At 43.2% G+C, this 24,450-nt stretch overlaps 1 protein-coding gene across 1 annotated transcript in view; it reads right to left on the bottom strand.

Annotated features, from left to right (window-relative positions):
* GRK3 (G protein-coupled receptor kinase 3) overlaps positions 1 to 24,450 on the bottom strand; it is a gene marked incomplete at its 5' end in the record, with an annotated part of 118,604 nt that overhangs the window by 19,864 nt on the left and 74,290 nt on the right. The window contains 7 exons of the mRNA XM_082668407.1: positions 1,682 to 1,789; positions 5,951 to 6,045; positions 8,229 to 8,359; positions 10,310 to 10,388; positions 16,792 to 16,891; positions 19,286 to 19,377; positions 21,500 to 21,551. Of these exons, the coding sequence (XP_082524533.1) occupies positions 1,682 to 1,789; positions 5,951 to 6,045; positions 8,229 to 8,359; positions 10,310 to 10,388; positions 16,792 to 16,891; positions 19,286 to 19,377; positions 21,500 to 21,551 (657 nt within the window). The remainder of the gene's footprint in view (positions 1 to 1,681; positions 1,790 to 5,950; positions 6,046 to 8,228; positions 8,360 to 10,309; positions 10,389 to 16,791; positions 16,892 to 19,285; positions 19,378 to 21,499; positions 21,552 to 24,450) is intronic.

Raw genomic sequence — 24,450 nt, 5'->3', positions numbered from 1 at the left:
CCTGTTGGCCAAGATTCCTCTCAATAGGGGTCACATCAAACATAATGCTTCAATCAAGCCTGATCAAGGATGTCATAAAAGAAGTACCACCTTCCAATGCAGTCCTCCAAACCTGAACCATGACCAAGTAAGACGGAACTGGCTTTATCAGCTACAAATCACACTGCTGGCATAGAGACAACGATCAAGCCAATTTTCAGATAAAATAGTGGTATATGCCAGATGATCCCTAGACTACACAGATGGACATTATCATAAACAGACAGAATAACAATATTAAACAAAAATCAATAAACAAAGCCCTAAATGCAAGACTTTGCAAGTTTCCCTGCCACATTCTACAACTGACTTTTGAATCTTGAGTTAATGCATTCAGCTTTTGCTGTTGTGCAGAGTTTTTCTTAAATCATCTCGTGACTCTCTAAGTGTGGATTCTAATCTCCGACCCCTTCTTCAGCGGAGACCTCAGTGAATGAAGATGGTGTGTCCGGATGCACTTACCATGCATGCAGGGACTCCCGCTGGCTGGAGAAACATCTCGGGTGGGAAGTGGTTTTCTCTGATTTGCTTTGCAGAAACTCTCTAATTAGGTCAGCTAGTCTGATGACATGAATTAAGGCCATCCAGGCTCCACAAACATGATAATTCAATTAAGGACCAACAGGACCTGACTCTGAGCAATAATACAATTTTAGTTCCCAAGTGAATGCGATGAGCAGAGAACAACTAGATTATCCAGGTCCTGGGGAAGCAGCCGGGGTGCTTGGAACCTAGTTTGGGGGGAAGACAGGGAATCCAGCCTCTTTTCAGATTGTGCTAAAGGTAATAAGAAGATGCAGCGATGCTCAATAAGGCTTTCTGAGGGAAACATGGCAAGTTTAGCAAACTACCAGGCCTGTGTGTTCATAGAAGCAACGTTACAGGGAGAACCCTGACTAGGAAATTTTAATGTAAACTACTTTTTGTATCTCTGTGAATGGAGAATAATCAAAAACATATCTTAAACAATTCAGCGCTCTGTTAAAATTGGCTAAAGACTCTTAAAATTAATGGAAATATTAACATAATTTGTAAACATTCAATATGAGAACATATTTGGAGAGCGCTTTCATTCCATCCTTTCCGCTTGTATTTCATCGTCCCTGGTAGATTAGAACTAAGGGTCAAGTATAACAAATGAAAAACAGAGAATTACACAATTTCATTTTTGTGTTTTTTGAAACCTACAAATTCCAGCATGTTCACAGATGCACACTTTTAAAACAGATTCTCTTGGGTGTTCATCCTTTTGTGTAAAAAATGCTTTAACCTCACAAGACAGTCATGAGTAATTAATTCCAGGGAAAAGAAATGCTCCTACCCTCTTCGATTACCTACATTTAAAAATAACACTTATTCCCAAAATAAGACATCAATGGAAATATTCCAACAAAGTCTTGTTTCAGGTCTAAACGTGTTGGCATACCTTCCTGGTATGGAACAAAAATACCAAAAGCTTATGGGAAAGAAACTCTCACTTTTACGGGCAGAAAGAGCTGTGGGCATCGCCTGGATCAGTGTGTGGCTTAAAGATCACTGTGTGATCTAAAACGATATCAGCACCTAATAACATGTAAATATTTTGGATTTTGATCCAAGTGCATGCCATGGTGATGGTACTAAGAGGACACATTTCACTCACCCTCTCAGAAGTTTGAAAAGCATACAACCCAGGGAGAACCAGTCAGCACTGCTGTCGTACGCAGTCCCTTTCTGCAGGACCTCGGGAGCCATGTACCCGTGGGTGCCCCTAGGGAGAAGAAAGGGTATGTGCGGTTATCAGTGCTTGCAGACCTTATAAAATATTCCCAGCTCATCAAGAGGTCTGAGCATCATTCATCAATGTCGGCAACTATGAACAAGGGGGAGGGGACGACAGTGCTTCCACCAAATATGATTCAGCAAACACCCAGTGGGAAAACGACCTTTCCTGTCTTCATTAGGATAGAACTGAATACAAATAAACTACCATATGAAATGAATGTGAACAGTGCGCGCACTCCACGGTCTCGGCGGTGAACTGTGAATCTCGGGAGTCCTTCCTCACTACAGCCAGGAGAAGCCAAGGGCAGGCCCGTTTGAGGGCTCTCCTGAGGAGATGTGTGGGGCCGGGGAAGGGAGCGGGGGGAGGGGGTGGTGAACAGTGACCACACCGTAGCGCTAGAGACCTGGAAGGGATGGGCACGGGCGTCCCCGTGTGGCGCCACCCTCCCGTGCTGAGGACCAGGGCTCGCACACATGCCCATCGTATCTCCCACCCTTCCACGGTCACGATGGTCTCCAAGGCAGGGCGGGCGTGGGGGGACAAGCCGACAGGTGCAGAGACGGAGAAATCAAGTATCCGGTTTAAAGAGCTGCTGACAGCCCAAAGGACTCAGCCAAGCAAATGTGCAGGCGACTTGCAGGAAGCTGAGAAAAATCACCTGGGAGGACAACCATTTATATATAATATGTGTCATCTGCGACTCAAAGTCCTTTCCCATTCTGCGACTCCCCACCCCTCCTTAAAGATCTGAGCACGCACTGTTCCAAGCGTGCAAGAGAGGGCTCGTGGGGAACTTTCAAAGACGTGGCCTGAAAGGGCCCCGAAAAAGCCTTTAACTGTAGCTCTGTTCCCATCCTCCATTGATTTTCTTCACTGATAGAATGGGTGATAAAATGACACCTTCATCCCACAGGGGTGCCGTGAGGATCACACGTATGTAATGGGCTTAGGGTAGTGCTGGCTCTTAAAAAGAACTCAACTTACGTTAGGGATTTTATTCTCTATCCTTATGTTATTATAATCCTTTTTAACTTATGCTCGGAAACAGTGAGAATCTGCTCCGAGAAGTGATCCTGGCTCAGCACTGGGCCCGATACCCTCTCTGCCTCCGAGTTCTATCTTGAAAGACTTTTCTCCAACAGTGAAAACGGGCACTGGTCCATCCCTCAGCAAAGCTCCGCCATCCAGAAACCAAAGTCTGACAGCGTGAGGTCAGCAAGCCACGCTGTGAGAGTCAGGGATTTCCTCAAGGGGCCTCCAAGCCATTTTCTGGGGAGGTTTAACTTTGCTGTTGCTGGGAAAACCTCTGTGGTGACCTTTTTTTTTTTTTTTTTTGTGGTGACCTTTTTAACCTGCGATTCTCGGGATCAAAACCCAGTTCTGGGATGGGAAGATCTCAACGAGGATAAATGCATGGGGTTAACGCAGATCACGTCTCTGAGTGGACGCTGGACACAGCAGAGCGCTGGCCCTGCCCACCTCCACGGTTTTCAGCTCCTGCCTACACGGCAGCACCTAGCGCTCCCTGCCGCTTCCCACTGACGATCTGTGCTGTTCATGCTGAAAGAACACTTGAGCGTTTGAAGACACGGTGACAGGGGACTGAGCTTTGTGGTCCTGGATGAAATAAGCTGGGACTCGATGAGTCACTGACGATCTGTTTCGTTCCAAAAACAAAGTGTTTCTGTGTCATTTGGTGGCTGCTCCGTGGTTCACTTTCAGTTTGTCAGAATTTGATTCCATCATTAGAGGGACTGAGTCTAAACCTAGTTGGAGAACCACAACCCTGCTGTGCAGACGGGCCAGCGTCTGACGAAGTCCTGGCATCATACCTACGGCTTTGAGAAGACCAGAGAAGCCCAGTCTAGGGTGAAATTCTGGCCACAAATCTTTAGTCTCGTACCAAGTCGATCCTCTCAAAGCCTCACGGGGTTCAGACAGAGTGTAAGGAACACAAGCTTTCGAGTCGGACAGAACTGCATCTTAAGTCTAGCCCCACGATGCGCCAGGCATGTGACTCTGTTCAAGTTCCTTAGTTTCTCTGAACCTCAGTTTCCAGCCCATAGAAGTAGATGATTATAACCCATGCCCTGTGGGTCCTCTGTGAAGATAACAACATATTCAGAGCAGCCGGCCACACGTGCCTGGGACAGCCGACGTTCAACTCATGGCAAGAGTGCTGTCCCTCAGACCAGTCACTTCCTGGACAGCCCCCGGGCTGCTGGTTCCAGGAGGTCAGGGAGCTCTTCTGCCTCAGTCCCCGCTGCATCGCCAGCACCTGGCACACAGCCAATGTGAAGTAAATACTTATTACACGAAGGAGTTGACTTCACCCTCACAAGTGTCACGTGAAGTAAGCAGCATTGTTACTACCTCTTTATAGAGGAGAAGAATGAGGCTGGTGCCACGTGGAAGGAGGATTCAAACCCACATCTGCTGACTCAGAAGCCTTTGCTCTCAGCCATGATATGCCTCCTCTACTCAAAAATACAAAATTTTGTTGTGCGTTTATCCTTTTTAAGTTGTGGCCTCACTATCATCGTTTAAACATGAAAATCAACCTTCCCGATCCCATCCCTTTACAGATGCTGTTCAGCTATGGACAAAAGCCCGTCTTTCAGAGCTGACATGTGAATTACACTAAGAAGAGGGGGAGGTCCTATAAGGGAATAAGTAGCTCTGCATCTGAAAGTTAATTCCTTTGGGAGATGAACTCTTCTGAGCTCTCGGATTCATATTCAGTTGTGACTATACTAAATTGAAGAAATTAGCATACCAAATAGCCGTGGCATTAAAAATTCAAATGATTCTCTTAAAAATGTCTGATGAACTCCCTGGGAGAGGCTTATACAACCCCAGGTTCTGGCCTCATAATTGTCAAGTGCTGGCAAAATGCTAAGGCTTTTATCACCATATCCCAGATTCTGTAGGAAGAGAGAAACATGGTTACAGACACGGTGCTAATTGCTATTAACATCTGATCAGGGCTTTAAATGGCAATTCTGATTTAACGTAGCCCCTCATAAAGTACTGCAGTTTTAGAACCACTTTATTTTTAGTCCCACACACACACACAAACAGGATTTATAGTTTATTTTCTGCACGGATGCATGAAATGAGACTCCTGAGAGTTACTTCAAGACCACTCAACACAGTAATGATGCACAATGAAATGGAATTTTAAGAGCTTCACTGCTAAGACTGATATATTGAAAAAGAAAAATCAAGCAAAAGTCACCTGTTTTTCCACAAACTGCACATACTGTCCACATCTTCCACCCAGATAAACTGATACTAAAGAAATAGGAATAAAAACCAGTACGTATTCCGTTCTGCTTCTCCTGAGCCCCGGGGCATCTACTTCATACTCCTGTTGTCATTTTAACAATCTCAGGTTCAGGGAAGTCCTTGGGCCAGTGTCAACACTTGCAGAACAAGCATGGCCACTGCTGGAAGCAGCTTAGGGTCCCCTGAGAGGGGACAGGTGCTGGCTGACGGCCAGGGCGTCAGGGAGCTTCCTCTGCATGGTTGTGTAGAGGACGAATGTAATATTCAGATCTAACAATATGACCTGCATTAAAAGCTTGAACTGCAAGGAGATGATTTTTTAAATTAAAAAAAGAACTCTAATTTCTTTTTAGCAAAAAAACCCCAAACTTTTGAAAAAGAAGGAAAAAGTAGATGGAGAGAGAAACCTGACCTCTGGGCCTTCCTTGGAAAGTTCTATGCAATTGCCTGTGCACCTTCTTTGGCATATAAGCTTTCAGGGGTCTATTACTACCTCTACCCTATAGATAAAGAGACTGAGGGTCAAGCAGGTGAGCTGACTGCCTCAGGGTCACACAGTCAGCACGGATTTGGGTCTGCTGCTGAGGCCCCTATCTTTCCCTTAGACCACCCTGCCCCCGGGCAGCTACACTGTGGGTCCCTGCACGTTCCCCCAAATGGTGACAGCGAGCACACCACCACCCTTATCTCCTCTTCCACAGCCTGGGATACGGGACCTTCCCCTGACCCGGCACTGCCACATGCTGAAAATCGCTATTGGCAAGAAAAAAATGGGGGAACAAATGACCACGTCGGGGTCTGAGTGAATAGGCAAGTTGAGTTAGGAAACGACAGTGACAGAGGTGCTATACTACTCACACACTCGCGTGCGGCTTCTTTTTGGAAAAATCGCAGGCAAGACCAAGGTCTGATATCCTAACGTGTCCGTGTTCATCCAAGAGGATATTTGCGGGCTAAAATGAAAGAGAAGGTGATCTTCAAGAGTCCCCAAGATGTCCCAGGGGCTAATTTCTAAAACTATTGGCACTTGATATCTCATTATTTTATCACAGTTCATTCCTACACATGAATCCTAGCATTAATTATATCATCACATCCAAATGGGGCACAATACTGACAATGACATGTTTCGTGTTAATTTCAGCAGGAAAGTGGTAATGACAGATGGGAAGGATTCTACTCATTTGATGATGGAACACAGGGCAGGTAAGACTGGAGGGTTACAACCACAGTCTATGGGAGTTAAAGTATTTCTTTTTCACAGCAAGAAGTGCAATCCAGCCAGAATGGTGAGTCTCTCCACAAAGCGAGTGAGTCCACAGGCTCCTTGGCCTCTGGAACTACTAGGACTTCAGAGAATGAAGCCACGAAGCACAGCACAGAAAGGAATCTTGTAAAAATACACAAATAGTGACCAAAGAAATCAAAATATTCCACGGTGCCACATTAATCCCGATAAACGTCATTTCTGTTTATTAGTACAGAGTCAACAGAGGGCCCTACCAAATGACCAAATATGATTTTGACCACAACTCTGATGAGATGTATCCATTAAGATTAGATTTACTCAGCATAATCGTGGAAGACAAAGCTCCTCTCCCTAATACACACTGAATTACAGTCATCTTGATATTTTTCTGCTGGAGATCAGCTATTGATTTGATTGAAATAAAAATAATGGCATGCCATCATAAACCTGAAGCGTGAATAGTCACGAATGACTAGAATTAAGTCTGACTAGAAATTACATAATACCATTGACTACTAAATAGCTTAGAAGACAAAAATACTGCATCAAGATGACTAGAAACCAGTTATAGATTTCAATTAAAATGTATTACAATGGCGCTCCATGGGCCTTCGGCGTGTATTTCATTCTTCTGCAAAACTCACCATGAGGAAATAGAATGTCATGTGCCAACCAGTGTCTAATTATTTCTAATGTGATGAAAATACTTCTTTTCTTCTTTATGTTCATATGAAGAAGGCTAAGGGAGTAATTCTTTAACCTTGCAGGAGGCTTTAGAAGTTACAAAGTCCCTTGTGAAAAACATAATATGCCCAACACTAAAATACACCATTTTAGATTCTTAGGAGGTAACCTTTAAAAGCTAATCAAAACACGTGAGCAAAGGAACATCATGTGTACATTTTAGCTGGTTAACCTGGGTTCAGGTTAAGAAGGAAGCAGAGAGGAGGCAAACCCACTCTCCTCCCAACCTCCTTGGGAAGTTGCCATGGCTATCATTTTTCTTCTCACCATTATTTACACCTTTATATATCTGCGCGATCATTTCTATATAGTTTGTCAAGGTCCCATTTATCTCCTCCCCCATCTTCATGCGGCTGGCTAGACGAATAGCACCGCGGATGTACCAAGCAAACTCCCAACTCCCTCCTTAACGCAGAACCTGGGACCAAGCATCATGGTCTGGAATGGAAAAACTCAGAACGCACTTATTTCCTTTTTTTCAAGTCCAGTAAGATTTTAAAGAGAACCACAGTGAAGAAGCCCAAGCATGCAAGACTGGGGCTATGTAGTTCAGGGATTTGAAAATCCGTTAGTGATTTTTTAAGGCAAATTCAAAACAATCTGAGGCTCAGAGAGTGCCCTTTGGGGGAAATTCTCCACGCTGTCAGCCACTCTGCCCTGACCGGATCAGGCTTGCCTCAAATGAGTTATAACTCAGCCCTTCGACGTGTTAGTTCACAGGTAGATACTTCCCGTAAGACATATATGTTCTCTGCTAGTTCACCTTTGTACACCTCCTGGTCTCACACTAGGCCAGAGCCAGTTGCTTAGTGAACATTAATGGAATTACAATCAATTGTAAAATGGGCAACAACAAAACACCCCTACCCTGCTTTTCACTAATTAACCAATTAAAGTTTTTGAGTTGGCATATGTGCTGCACCAGGCACGGAGGTAAAAGGGACAAGTAGGATGGAGTCCTTAGAACAGAGTTCAGAGTCCGGAGGAGACCGACATCACAAAGGTGATGCCTTTATCGGGGCTGAGACGAGGAAAATGACAGGATACCATGAAAGAGGTGGAAACGCCTGTTAGACCACAACTGCAATACAACACCTATTGCACAGGTCTGGTAAACGGAAGGAGTCTGTCCAATGGCCTTACCTTCAAATCTCTGTAAACGACAAACCGATTGTGCATGTGTTCCAGCCCCAGGATGACTTCTGTGGCGTAAAACCGCATCTCCTTCTCAGAAAACACCCCGTGCTGTGAAAGGTGATAGTGCAAGTCGCCCCCTGGAATCAGAGACGTGGAATTTAAATTCAGTGCATTAATTTCAAGGGAACAAAAACCACTGTCATCCTGCATAGTTATGATACAGTCGAAAAAGGTAAACTATGCTTCTGCTTTGTCTCTCTCTCTCTCTCTCTCTCTCTCTCTCTATATATATATATATATGTATGTCATCGATTTCTGTAATTTGACCAAATGCTTTAAAAATTCTAGAGAAAACTAAAACATTGAGAAGACTTAGATGTGACAATGGCCAGGACGATATGAAACAAAGCCACCGTTCTCTGACAGGTATCACAGCTCCCAGAAGTACCATCAAGGGGGAGGGAGGATTAGCTAATCTGCTTTGATTACTTGTGTTCTGGCTAATAACTGAATCAACCCATGTAGTGATCCAGTAGGTGGCTTAGCAACTCATTCTGTGGACAATAAATAGTAAGGAAACAAAACAAACACATTGATCATATTGATAGATATATGAGAAAGCAAATACAGCAAAATTTTAACTGGTAAAACCCAGGTGGTGTGTATTTGGGTGTCCCCAGTAAAATTCTTTCAATTTTGCCATATGCTTAGTTTTCATAATAAAATGTTGGAAAAGGTAAATCATCATCTGGCCTCAAGTTACAGAGACACAGAAGGCCACAACCAGGGGAAGGGAACGTTCTTATGAAGTATAAAAGAAGAGCCTCAATTGATCTACAAAAGTTCATGTGTGTCCAACTTCATTGCCCTTGATTTTGTAAGTACCTTCCTGTTCACACACACGTACTCCTGTGTAACCACTACCAGATCAAGGTGTAGAAGATGTCCAGCATTGCTGAAGGCTTCCCATGCCCATCCCAGGCAGTATATCAGCTCACAGCCCCTAATTAAAGCCAGTCGGACTCTATTGCAACCTCTCCCCCCATAAATTAGTTTTGCCAGTTCTGATGGTCACATAAATAGACTCACACAGGGGACATGCTGCTGTGTCCGGCTGTGTCTGCTCATTATAATGTGTGTGGAAATTCCTTCACGCTGTTGGGTAGGTCTGATTTTAAATCAAACACTCAAAATGTAATGAGGGGCTTCCCTGGTGGCGCAGTGGTTGGGAGTCCGCCTGCCAATGCAGGGGACGCGGGTTCGTGCCCCGGTCCGGGAAGATCCCACATGCCGCGGAGCGGCTGGGCCCGTGAGCCATGGCCGCTGAGCCTGCGTGTCCGGAGCCTGTGCTCCGCGACAGGAGAGGCCACAACAGTGAGAGGCCCGCGTACCGGAAAAAAAAAAAAATGTAATGAACCTTCAAGTGAATCTCAAAAAAGGTATTTCATTTGTCGAACTGTACATCTTAATTTCAGCTCTCGTTACTAAAAATGCTTTGAGCATATATCATGTCACTTTCTAGTATTAAAAAACTACTTTTCTAGCTAAAACTCTTTCATCATTCTCTGGGTCATCAGTCACAGTTTAAAAGATCAATGTACAGTGGAACTGGGCTAACGCATAGAAGACTGGGCTAAAATCTGTCCTGGCTCAAAGTCAGTCCTTCAAAGTTGGTTTTTAAATACATTTCTATCTTCAGCCTATGTATCTTTAGGAGGCATTTCATTCCTAAAAGTTGAGGGCCAGGAACACGCAAACTAAACATCCAGGCCAGTTGCATTCCAGAAAATCAAGTTTCACTGTATTTTAACTATTTTACGAAAATCTTTTCTAGAAAATGCAACTTCCTGGGGAGAGACTGGGAGGGCCAGAGGGCAATGGCAGTCAACATTTTTAAATGAAGTTGAACTGAAAATTGAAGAATAAAAGGTTTCCTTAAACTCCAGGAGGAATTTAGTTACCTGAAAGACCCAAATGGCCAGTCTGTCGGGAGCAACGCAGGCTAAGATAAAACATCATGAAAACACAAACAAACAACACCATGGCAAAGTCTTGCAGTGTATTCAGACTTCCCAAGGCTTGCTCACCGTTCATCAGATCCAAGATGAAGCAGAGTTTATCTGGCGTATGGAAGGCATAGGTCATACAGACAATGAAAGGACAATCCTGGAGTGAAAAATACATATATAAGAAAAGCAAAAGCTGCCCTGGAAAGCGCATCTACTGCCAAACACCATCTACATTTTTTTTTTTATCCACGCCACTGCCCCGTGCATGAAACACAGACACCTACCTGGTACGTTTAACAGACCCAGGAAAGTGGGTCTGGTTCCGTGGAAAAATGCACAGAGACGCAACACTGCTAATTAGAGATGAACTCAAAGGTGCTCCGTCACTCTGGTTCAATCATGACTCCTCTACCTACATCTTCAAAAGACTCAGATTCTACAGAAAAATATTACTGCCTTACTAGTCTTTCTGCTGGTCTACATTTCAGTTCTGGCTAGTCAAGTATCCATTTCAATCTCTGATTCTGAGGTTGGAAGAACCATACCATGGGGGGAAATGTTATCTATAATTACTGTTTTGAAGCACTGAGAATAAAAATGAAATTAAATTAGCTTTTGAAAGTGGAAAAATGTACCAGAGCCGAGGACAGAAAAACTCAATTGTAAAGATGCCAATTTTCCCTCAGATTAATCTCTAGATTCCATGCACTCTTAATTAAAATGAAAATTGACAAACTAATCCCAAAATTTATATGGAAATGTAAACGGCCAAGAAAAGTTCAGATACACTTGAAGAAAAATAAAGCTGGAAAACTCATAGTGCTAGATATCAAGACTTATGGTAAAGCAACAGTAATTTGGTATGGAACTAGCCCAAGGACAGACAAATCGACCAGTAGAACAGAACAGAATCCTGAAGTAGACCCACATGTAAATGCTCATTCGACTTGTAATAAAGTGACCCAGCAGGGTGGGGGGAAAGCATGGCCTTTTCAATCAGTGGTGCCGGAGCAACAGGCTATCTGTACAGTCAGCTGTCGACATTCACCCCTACCTCACACCACACACTAACTTCAACCCCAGGTGGATATAGACCTCAAGGTAAAACAATAAAGCTTCTAGGAGAAAACCAAAGAGAACAACTTCAGGACCTTAGGGTGAAGTAAAGAATTCTTAAACAGGCCACAAAAAGCACTAACAATAAAAATATTGGTAAGCTAAACTAAAATAAAAGTAAGAACTTCTGTTCTTCAGAAGACACCAGTAAGAGAGTAAAAAGGTGAGTCACAGAATGGTAGAAGATATTTGCAATCCACATATACCTTGAATATATAAAGAACTCTCAACAATCAATAAAGAAAAAGCAAACAACCCAGCAGAAAAATGGCAAAAGAGAAACAACAACAACAATAAAAATAATAATGTAGGCACTTCACACAAGAGAGTATCAAACGGCCCACAAGCCTATAAACAGATGCTAGGCCTCAGTTTTCCCTAAAGAAACGCAAATTGAAGATCACAACGTGTCATCACTAAAACCCATGAGAATGGCTAACGTTAAATAGACTGACAATGCCAAGTGTTGCAAAGGTATGGAGTTAATGGAACTTCCAGTATGGCGCTGGGAAGGCAGAATGGTACTACCACTTTCACAAGATGTTCAGTGGGATCTGCTGAAGTTGATCACTACCTGCAAAGCCTATGAGCCAGCATTTCTACCCCGGGGTATTTACCCAACAGCAATCTGGACTCATGTGCACCAAGGACATGAGAATGGTCCTCATGGCACTATTCAAAATAGCCCCAAACCAGGAAATAACCCCAATGTCTACCAACAGGAGGATGGATACACGAATTGTGGCACATTTATATGATGGAATACTATAGAACAGGGGCCACCAAACATTTTCTGCAAAGGGCTGCACAGTAAATATTTTAAGCTTTGCAGGCTTCATCCAGTCTCTATCACATATTCTTCTTTGTTTTTCTTTACAATGCTTTAAAAAGGAAAAAACCATTCTTAGTTCATGGGCTGTGAACACAAGCCAGATTTGGTCCCTGGGCCACACACATAGCCTGGTGACCCCTGCTATTTAGCTACAGAAGGCGCTGTTGCTAAGAGCAACGACTCAGATGCATCTCGCAAGCAACACTGAGTGAGAGAAGCCAGACACAGAAAGAGTACATTTATATGAAGTTTCAACACGGGCAAAGGTAAATTACAGTTTTAGACATCTGGGTAGTAGTTAGCTTGGGCGTGGGGTGAGTGGCTGGGAGGGACACAGGGAGACTTCTGGAACACCGGTAACTTTTTATCTCTTGACATGGGTGCTGGATACACACACGTGTTCCCTGGAGAGAATCCATCAGTGCCCCACTAGATCTAGAACTAGGTCCATTGAGATAAATATACAGTGTACACTTGCCACTCAACTGATTCAGATAACAAATGGCATGAAATATCTATAACCACTTTCTTAACAGAAGCAAAGAATTATTAAATTCCACAGAAAGTATTCAAATTTTAACAGAATAATCTGAAACAGAATTCACAGTGTTCATACCTGTCGATCAAGGGCATACAGATAAATCTGTCTTAACACATTCCTATGTGCTCAAGATTCATGAACTTGAACTCAATTTCCACAAATCTTCTGGAGGAAGTTACTCCAGAATGAATGACAAAATTCATTTTGTGGTTACCTAGTTTTCCTTAGAGGTCTGTTGAGAGGTGTTAGTGTTTACTAATGTTAAGATATATTTTGCGTTATAGGTAAAATAAGGGTGTTACCCTTTATCTGTTAAAAGCCATGTGGTTCTCGGTGGGTGGGGACCCTCCTACTTGCCATCCCACCAGTGTTTCACCAGACCTTTCCATAGTCTGCTGGCGATGGCTCATTCTGCTCCAAATATCATGCTTCTTCCTTAATGGGGTTCCCCACATACTCTGGTTCCCGATCTGATGAACAATTCATCTCTAGAGCAGAGAAGCGGGTGGACCAGGAACTTAGTAAAGCCCGGGTCTTTCCCAGCTTGAGAGAGCAACTCCACTCACTTCACCCAGAGGACAAATAGAGCCCGGGAAGGGGGGTATTTCTGAACATGACAGTGTATGATCATTCTAACGACAGCCCTGAGAACACTGCAAAAGGTCAAAGTATAGTTAAGATGCTACGTTATTAAGATGGGACATGAATTGGAGATTTAGAATCATAGGCCACCGGAGTAGAAAAGGCTCTTAAGAAAGAAAGAAAAAAAATCACGTGGTCCGATTTCTTTATTTTAAAGACAAGGAAACTAAACTCCCCACCCACTAAAAGGGAAATGTCTTGCCTGAGGTCACAAAGGAATTTGGTAGCCAGCCAAGATTCAAACCCCAGCTCTCTGACCCTGGACTCTTGGCAGAGCTGTCCTACGTTACCCTACTTACGAAGGCAAAAGTTTCCATAGCAACATGAAATAAAAGCTCCGCTAAAGGGATTTGACTTGGTTACCTCTACAGAATTTGCTGACCATGATCCCTCATCTCTCAGGCCCTGAGCAGATACCATCTTGAGTCTCAGGTGGGGTCCGAGACACAAAGAACTGAACACTGACCCAAGTGGACAAACAGGCAGCGGTTTAATGATGGTGTTGGTACGGTTTCAAAGATAATTGTGGTTAAGATGTTCTGCCTTGATTACAAATTCAAGGTAAATAAGAACTACGGGGTTTTTTACAGGTGGATACTTAAATAAAAGCTCTTCAGCAAGGAACTGTCTTCTTTGATTTCCTACCTAGTGAGCAAAATAGACTGCATTTTGCAGGAACTTAAAAGTGTGATAAAATAGACCGCAAAGTAATCCTACAGAACATTTCTCTACACTGCAGTCAGAGGAACCTTTTCAGACTTGCAAGGCTTCTCATGTTATCTTCCTACTTCAAACACTTTGTTTCCAACGGCTCTTAAGATTTTTAAAACTCCTCAGTACTGGCCCAGAAAACTCTTTCTGGTCTGGTCTGGCCTCTGCTTGCCTCTCTCCCTTACAGCTTCATCTTGTGGTCCTTACCCTGTCACTTCTGACCCCACCTCTGCCGACCTTCTGTGACTCCCCAGAACTTCCGTGCTCGGGACCCACACGTGCCCCGGCACCTCCTCTGACTTCAGAGGAGCATTTGTGGACAATACTCCCGCCCTGCTAAATGCCTTCTGGGCACCGTGGACCTGTCTTTCCTACCTCTTGCCACGTGTTCCAATGATCAACGCATTTGTGAGACTGTCTGCATCACTCTACGCAGCTCTATAAGAACAAGGACCAAACTAGGGTTTCAGGACCCCCGTCTCGTAGCGGAGGGCCCGGCACAATCTAGGTCTCAAGTATGGCTCAAGGAATGAATGAGCAATGCTTCTCATGAACAACACTTGACGTAATTAATGAAAGTGCTGACGGCTCCCCCCAGTCATGGACATACATGTCCTTGATTCCCTTTTTGCTACCCGAAAGTTACAGAATAAAACTGGGAACAGTGCTTCCTACTATCTCTTTGGGGGATGAGAAGTAGGAATCCTCAATTTGAGAGTGAAAGAGAAAAACAACTTTCTAGTAAATAGAAAACTCTGCTGGGTGACTCTGGCTCATTTTCATGCCAACACCTTAGGAAATCATACTGATACAGGCCGATCTAAAGCATCCCCTAAGAAGGCAATTTTAAACTAAAGATTACTTAAATCCTATAAACCGTGGCCTTTCATTAGCAAAAACAATTCCAAACAACTTTATTACAATTCTTTCAATTCTTTACTACAATTCTTTAAATTATATACTTATACATGTTTAAAATGCTAAGCAGTTTTGATATTTGAATAAAAAATATAAACAAGCCTTTTAAATTAGCTCAAAGCAGTAGCTCAATATAACCCCCATTTTTTATTTATTCCCTTACGGGTGGACCAGTGAGGAGCTCGACAACTACTTAACGACTCTCCCTCACCTGAGTAAAACAAAAATGCTACATGAAAATTAAAATTGTACGTATATTTTTCCAACACCAAAAATTTTTTTCCATAGGCTTTCCTGTGAATAAATATCCAAGGCTTTGAGATAACTCATTAAAAATTAATATTTTAATAAAGCACTTAAAATCTGCAGTAAACACACATCCGTGTCTGAAATGAAGACACAGACATTTCAATAGATACTAGAAGCCAATGCTATTCACGTTGATTCCAATACAGTGTGCAGGCCACTCAGATTCCATTCCAATCAGTTAAAATCTTGGCCATGCACACAGGGTAACTCTTATTTGAAATGCTTAATGTCCATACGTTGGCAGGTAGAGGCACATAATTAGACATTACTATTTATAGCAATGGCATTTTCATCTGTTATAGTTGAGCTAAATTATGATATTCATTGGCTTCGATAGCAAACAGACTTTCCAGAACCACTTAAAACTAATGCTAGGATAATATAAACACCAACACAATGAATACAGGTGACAAACAACAAAACATGGAGCCTACAAAGGGATGAGAAAAGAACACTGGGGCTGTCCAGGGAGTCTGGGGACTCTGGGCAAAGAAATGATGTCTCTGGGTCTCAGGTTCCTTGCTAAACTAGCTGAAAGGAATTCTTTGAGTCACCATTAAGATCTGGGTCTTTCAAAACCTTTTTGTGAAGATGACCTTATTTAGAACCCAGCTATGATAGTTGGAAGCACCATCCCGCCTCCCCTGGGGCCCCTTGTCTCACTTGCCAGGACACGTGGGCACTGCCCAGGTTCCTGGGATGGTTGTCTTTATAGACATCTGTACAGGTAAATAAAAGCCGAGGTTTTGATCCTGGGTGATACTACTAACAGGAAAAGAAATCAGAACGGGACACTGCTTTGCAAGTCAAGATGACACAGCGTAAAAGCTTGCTTTTACACATGCCGAGCTAAAAATGACAGCCTGACATGCAAATAAAACATCGAACAGGCAGAAACGTAGTGCTGGAAATGGAAAAGGCCAGCGTCCACAGCAGGTAAAAGTGGCAAGTGCTGAGAAGATAAGGTTCCCTCCAAATGAAACCCAGCCTGGGGAGCACCCTGAAGGGACAGCTGGGGTTTGACTAAGCCCAGTCACTTCCTCTCTATCAGTTTGTGAAGGACGGGAGCTACATTTCTCTTACTTTTTCTTCTCTGGGTTAGTCTTTCTCAGTCACACAGCCAATTCTTAACTATATTCAAGTGATATTTTTTTTGGCATTGATATGATTATTTTCTGCCATCTCTGCAACCATATTCCACAAAGAAGGAAGTCATAAATACTCACTAAAGGGACAAGTTGTCAGTGTGCACAGCGATGGTGGCTAGTACGTTCCTAATTCCCAAATTAGACAGAGGTAATACCTGAATTATTCTTTATACTAACTTAGGCTGCTGCTCCCTGCTCTAAATTCTAATCCCCCCAAGAACTGGCTAGCCGCTTAAGTCACCAGAAAAAAAAAATGCCTGTATTTTAAATAAATTGTCCTGATACAAAAACCAAAAAACAAACAAACCAACCAACCCAAGAGTGTTGAAAATTGAATACTTACTCCTGTGCTCACCAGGGACAACATGATCCTTTCATTTAAGGCTAAGGTTTCTCCTTGTTTCATCTTGATCCTCTTCTTATCCAAGCATTTCATCGCATACCTAGAAACATAAATATTATTGAAAAATCTGCACTGAGAATACATCTAAACGGATTAAATGATACGCATCACACCGGGGGAAGTTTCTAAAGAGGTGCTAAGTGTTTTAAAGAAGCAAAATGCTTCTAAGAAACTAAGGAAATCTGAATCAAGTGGAGACTTCAGTCAATAACGTATTTGTTCGTTCATTGTGACGAGTGTCCCACACTAAGTAAGATGAGGATACTGGGCATGGGGTACACAGGTAGTACATCCTGTACTATTTCTGCACTTTTTCTGTAAACCTAAAATAACTGTAAAATAAAAAGGCTATTTTAAAAAATCAAGCAATAATCAAGGTATTTCTATTATTATATGAATTGATGTTTCAGTTAAATAAGAGCATAAAGTAGATGGATATAAAATTCAGGGAAATAAATTTTGTATGTATTGCCGCTGCCTAGTACCACCGTGTGTGTGTGTGTGTGTGTGTGTGTGTGTGTGTTTTGTGGAGGTGCTGTACGTGTCATATTTAGCATTTAGGAATTGTGAATTCAGCACTGGTCAAGATTTAATAAGCTCGTAGAGTGTAAGACTCTAAACTGTTGATGACTGACCAAATGGGAAGGGAAAGCGTGCGTCCAAAACTCCGTGTCCTAAAGTGGCACTTTACTGATTTGTTTTAAATCTATACTTAAGTTATCATATTTCAAATAATAAAAAGAATCAGTAAGATTTTTACATTCAATTTATATTCAAGTTAGTTGAGAAGAAACCGCTGACAGCTTAAGATTTTTGAAGATTTGGAACAAACTCACATTAAGGAAATACAGACATGTTACTCAGCACACTCTGTAATCACAGGTTAAAGAAAGCAGATGCTGGGCTTCCCTGGTGGCGCAGTGGTTGAGAGTCCACCTGCTGATGCAGGGGACACGGGTTCGTGCCCCGGTCCGGGAAGATCCCACATGCCGGGGAGCAGCTGGGCCTGTGAGCCATGGCCGCTGAGCCTGCGCGTCTGGAGCCTGTGCTCCGCAACGGGAGAGGCCGCGACAGTGAGAGGCCCGCGTACCGCAAAAAAAAAAAAAAAGGAAGTAGATGCTTTTTCAGCAGGACAAGGGAAAGCTGAAAGGAAATTTTTACAAGGGTTTTGGGGACTTGAGAATTCTGCATGCATGACTAAACTCCCACTGATACACTATTTCACGACACCCAGGTATACCAGTTGTCTGGCTGTGGTAGGACACACAAAATCCACTTATTCCTAACTTACTTACAACTTATAATGTTATGAGCTACAGCAAAACAGAGATAGATGTTCAAATTTGATATTTTTATCCACTCTTCCAGGAGTTCTGTATGACAAATCCATTTGCGAGACATTGATTGGCTCAATTATGGGATCAAATATTGGCTTAATTATGGGATCAAAGCCCAACAGAGCACACATGAAGTGACGCGTTCTTGAAATATTTTTTATGATAAAGAATTTTCAAAATGCCTCATACTACTTCTATCACCACCCTGCTGTGATGATGTTTAATAAGACCTTTGGATTGCAGACCACGGAGAAGGTGGCACCCACAGGTCTTGAGCCCCTCAGAGTAAGCAAGCTGAGGGCCCCCCGCCCCCAAGGGCCGGTGGCAGGTCACTGTCACTGGCAGCCGGGAGGCTGCAAAGGACGTGCTCGAGGATTCATGGGAGCTGAGCTTGGCCACTTCCTAGCTGTGTGACTCCTGAGAAGCGTCTACCCTTAACCTATAAAATAGAAGACTATTTACCACGCCCTGGCGGTTTCCGAGAGCCGGGCGAAACCGTAAATGTGTATGAAGAGACAAATGGATATTATTTACTTCTGACAACAACACGTGACAGACTGGGCATCCTCAACACCTCGACAAGCAGTTACGATGAAGTAAAACTAAAATTTAGTGAAAGGTAACGAACGACAAGTGAAGTGCATCATTTAGGATCAGAAAGCCCACCGTGCAGCACAGAACTGGAAGGTATTTTTTCTATCACCCCAAACTGCACATGCTAAATCACAGGTGGGTCAGAAGAGAATGTCTCTCCCCTGCAAAGCAGAGAATTCTTTGCAGTCTGATTGGACTGGGAGGCCACACATAACACCCCTTCTTGGCCACCTCTGGATTCCTGGCTCTTCACCCACGGCCTGAACCACTGCAGGCTCCCGATACACGGCTTCTGGTTACCTTCCCATTTAGCCCTAAGAGGCAGCAGTTCCAGATCATCTCGTTTGCTATGCTTTACAAAATACAGCCTATTTCCTTCTGAGGCAAATTACTGCAGGAGTGAGATCACGGGCTTCCATAAATCTACACAGGGGTTTCCTTTTGATGCGAGCATAAAATTCTCTTAATATTCCCAGCAAAATATACGAGCCTAGAAAGCTTACATTTTTCCAGTGTCTGCTTTCCTGCAACCATATACTTCACCGAATCCTCCTCGTCCAATAATCCTATGTACGCTGAAATCATTCATGGTCAACTGTGAATTCAAAATGCGACATGGAAACGTAAAACTGCATAAAAATTATGCTGTTGTTTTCATGTAAAACATATACAGTTATTAAAATAGCGATTCAGATACACCTGCCCTTTCCGTGACTGGTCCCTCAAACTGAGAGGTGAGAAGTACAAGGTGGCAGGACATTCTAGAACCACCTTCTATGCAAACTGCACAGAATGCACACCACAGAGGCAAATGGGAAGATGACACAGTGGTAGCTGAGTTAGATTGGTTTTCCGATCTCATAAATCTTATATTGGACGATGTACGCTTTGAAGACAAGTGAATGTGAAATTTCCACTCAAAACACTAAGCAACATCAGCTACTCTGAAGTCTAAAGTTGGGAACAGTTCAGCAAGGCCAGGAACGTAATGGTAGAAAAATAGGCCCACGTCAAGGCCATCTATGTTTTCCTAACCATGGGCCATATGATCAGAAAGCCCAACAGATGCTGGCCGTGTGAGTGTTTTATCAATAACGTCAGCGAGTAGAGAGGACTCATGCTGGGCGTGTGAGCATGAAGCCAGACCGAGTGTGAGTAACTCTATGAAGAGGCTTTATTCATAAGCACTTTGTCAGTATCATCCCAGCAATGCCCTGCTTCCTAAGCAGTTTTCATGGCATTAGACAGTACAAAGGCAGATAGATAGTCCTATGTTCGTGGTAAGAGGCCATCAGATAACAGCAAATGCCTACTAGTTTATGTATCCTGGCAAATGAAGGGTCAGATGCTTGAAGGGTTTCCCCAGACAACCCTTCAAATATCATGTCTGCAGCCAGGGAGGGGCATCTGGCCCACTAGCTTCATGTTTGGTGCTCAGAGGACATGAGGACGTGAAGACATGAGGATACCACGTCTGCTAAAGGAACTCAAGCACAAGGAAGATCCACAGCAGATGTAAGGGATTTTTTTTTTGGCCGTGCTGCGGCATGCCACAGCAACAGACCAGGGATCGAACCCGTGCTCCCTGCAGTGGAAGCATGGAGTCCTAACCGCTGGACCGCCAGGGAAGTCCCAATAAGGGATTATTTTTAAAAATGTGTCACTGCCTCTTGCTTCTCAATCCTGCCAGGAAATGGGGTGGAGAGGGGAGGTTTAAAAGAAGAAGGGGCTTTCCTGGTGGCGCAGTGTTGGGAATCTGCCTGCCAATGCAGGGGACATGGGTTCGAGCCCTGGTCTGGGAAGATCCCACATGCCGTGGAGCAACTAAGCCCATGAGCCACAACTACTGAGCCTGCGCGTCTGGAGCCTGTGCTCCGCCACGGGAGAGGCCGCGATAGTGAGAGGCCCGCGCACCGCGATGAAGAGTGGCCCCCGCTTGCCGCAACTGGAGAAAGCCCTCGCACAGAAACAAAGACCCAACACAGCCAAAAATAAATAAATAAATTAATTAATTAATTTTAAAAAAAAAGAAGAAAAGACCCCACTTCTTCCAATAGTACTGCTCAAGTAAAAAACTAAAAAAAAAAAAATCCAGTTATTTCTTTTTCTCAGTGGCAAACCTATGTGAAGGGAGAGCACGAAGGAAAGGGGAAGAGAAACGCACACTCTAAAAGCGAAGTAAAGAACGTGCCCTAGAATTACTGACAGTGAGAAGCTAACAGAAGATACAATGCTAAGGGGTTAATGTCAGAAAGTAGCCTGTCTTTGAGGACTGCTTTTATCATTCTCAAAATAACAAAAAAGATGAAACCGTGGTCTAGTAAAAGATGTCATCTTGTTTATTACATCATTGCGCCTAAGAATAAAAAAAGGAACTTTACCAAGATGGCATAAGGCACGGGCATATGGGAATTACATTATGCAGAAGACTTGTATTTTTACAACTAGTTCTGTTAAAAGGTCAATTACCGCTTAAAATAACCATTCTTAAATAAATAAACACATTCTTACATGAATATGAGAAAAGAGAATTAAAATTCAAAGTGTTTACAATTGGGTATAGGAGGATGGAGTTTTCATGCCTAAAGCCATAAGCACGACATCTGTTTGGGCAGAGTGTTACCCTGGGGAGTACACTGCCGAATAAACTATTTTCTCACGAAGCTGAGCCAGGGGAAATTTTTATTTAAAAAAAGAAAGGCAGAGATGATACTCACATGGATATTTAATTCCACGTTTTTCCACTGACAAAATCGAGTGAACTTGTCACTGAAAAAGAACGTAAGGAATTACTGAAAAGTTAAATATCGAGTTAACTGAGAAACTAGAATTGTACTGCTTGTGTTGCTTCTCAAACGGAGTAAGTTTTCCTAAACATTTTCTCACAGAGGATTCACCTGGTATTTAAGGCCTTATTTTATGATTCAAATCGAAGACTTTGTGCTTCTCCTTTAATTGTCGTTATGCTGTGGTAACATCTTTATCTGAGTCAGCACTGTCCAACAGACGGGTAACAGACGCTGCGTACGTAATCTAATTTTAATAATATATTTTATTTAAACCAATATATCAAAAAATTATCATTGCAACACAAAATCAAATCAATATACAATTTTAATGAGATAGTCTACATTCTTGCTTTTCTATGAAGTCTTTGAAATCTGGTGGGTGTTTGCCCATCTTAATTCAGACTAATCATATTTCAAGAGTTCCACAGCTACACGTGGTCAGTGGCTACCATACTGGACAGTGCAGCTCTCAATGACAAAATAATGGCTGTTTACAAATAATTAGAGGGGTAGCAAATATAATACCTAAATAGTGCTTATCATGTCCCAGACCCTGTTCATCTACTCCTTCAACAACTCCGTGATCAGGTACCGTCATGATGCCCCAACTTACAGCCAAAACCACCTGAGCTTGCCCAAGGTCACACAGAGAGAGAATGGGTGGAGCCGGATCTGAACCCAAACCAATGTCTGCCTCACAAAGATGCCAACAGTGCAGCAGAGAAACCCTCAGACGAGAATCGCAAGATGGAAGTCATACTGCATTGATAAGCTCCCAGTTTACTCAACTGCTGGAGGAGTGTTTTTTTCATCCATGAAGTAAGAAACATATCTATCCCATTAATAAAGGCATGATTGGGATTATTTTTTATTAATGAGCAACATATCTATAAAATGTTTGCTTTTAATTTTTTTTCAGAAGAAATGCATTCTGGATTGAATATTCCTTAAAAGCAAAGAACATTTCTGGTGATTGTTGGACTTATCTAGCCCCTGGCATGATTCCTTACATAGGAACGGTATTCAGGGTTCTATGAAGGAATGAATGAATTAAAAAAGGAAGAAAGGGAAGGAGAGAGAAAGGCAGGAAGAGAGGGAGGGAGTTCTTACGAAGTGCAAGTTACAGGTATTATCAGCACTATAATACGATGCCTTAAGGCATCCAAATATCCCAGGTCCCTGGGGGTTTCATCTAATATGCCTTCTAAGGATCTTTTAAAAATATTTCTGAGGCTAATAATCAAATTAAGAATTCAAAGCAGAAGAACTCTTGTAATTACATAGCATCTTTTTTCAGTGACTCTGAAATGACTTTTAAAGAGTGTTTCACTGATCCTCCTAACATCTCTATGAGGTCAGTAAAATAAATTTTGAGTTTCTGAGAGTTATTTCAAAGAGGTTTTTTTTAAAGCATGGTGAGTGCAAAAGGTGAAACCACACTGGGGTGAATAAATCCATGACTTTGAAATCACTTGGTGTGTGAGGCTAGCTCACACCCTGCCTTCTTACGGATTCTGGAGTTCAGAGATGGCAACGGAGGTGGGGGTGTGGGGGGGTGTGATCTGTCACATTTTATGAACTTGCAAACTAGCTGGAGAGGGTAAACAACCAGGGAGAGAGAAGTGGCCCTGCTGGCCAAGAGAAGAGTCGAGGAGAATCAACTCCCAACCCATACCCTGCGCCAAAAGGACACACACTCCATCAAAAAATAAGCACAGATATTTTGCCCATGAAATACGATAGCAAGTTCTTCTTTAGGAAGTACAGATGGCTGCTGGGTGTCCTGGCTGTCGTGTGCCCACGGGGTTCCTTGAGCTCCATTCCTAGGCAATATCTAGTCACTAGAATGGGCACTTCTGGGTGGGGAGGAGGAACCGGGGCTGAGAATAGGGCAGAGCCTGGGCAGCACAGGGCTTCAGAGCCAGAGCCCTTGCAGGTGACTTAACCACCGCCTCGGAGGGAAGAGCAGGGGTGAAAGATACAAAGACGACTGGGGCGCGGCGAGGGTGAGCAGAACGAGCGTTTTTAGCTCTAACCCCTGACGTGGGCTTTAGATTACTGAGCAATCTGATGTTCACTGCTGAAGCGAGGCTCACCAGCCTCATCCAGAAGAGGGAAAGCCTCCCTCTGGTATTCAGCCCCACTGGGAACTTAACCCCGTGTCCCTGCTGGGCCTCAGGAGAAGGTGCAGAGGCAGGCTCAGCACTGCTAAAGACATCCTCTTTTTTTTTTTTAATTTAATTGAAGTATAATTGATTTACAACGTGTTAATTTCTAAACAGCAAAGTGATTCAGTTATACACATATATATTCTTTTTCATTATGGTTTACCACAGGATACATGATATATATTCATTATATATTCATTATGGTTTATCTAGTTCATTATTCATTATGGTTTATCTAGTTTCCTGCTATACAGTAGGACCTTGTTGTTTATCCATTCTCTATATACTAGTTTGCATCTGCTAACCCCAAACTCCCAGTCCAACCCCTGCCCCACCCTGCCTCCCCCTTGGCAACCATAAGCCTGTTCTCTACATGAAGACTTCCTCTTTACTTCTCTACTATGAAACTGCAGTGTGGCCACCAAGAAAAATCGCCTGAACCGTGAGGCCATCAGAGAACACGGCCAGTCCTGACGATGCTGAAGTCTACAAGGGTCTATTTATGGAGTGCCTGTGCTTTTCAAAACCCAAACTCTGGACTTCCCTGGTAGCGCAGTGGTTAAGAATCCGCCTGCCAATGCAGGGGACACGGGTTCGAGCCCTGGTCTGGGACGACCCCACATGCCATGGAGCAACTAAGCCCGTGCGCCACAACTACTGAGGCTGCGCTCTAGAGCCCGCGAGCCACAACTACTGAGCCCACGTGCCACA

Source organism: Grampus griseus (genome assembly GCF_964374135.1).
Source record: "Grampus griseus genome assembly, chromosome: 12".
Lineage (NCBI taxonomy): Eukaryota > Metazoa > Chordata > Mammalia > Artiodactyla > Delphinidae > Grampus > Grampus griseus.
The sequence above is the reverse complement of the archived record's forward strand: the minus strand, read 5'-3'. Positions and strand labels throughout refer to the sequence as shown.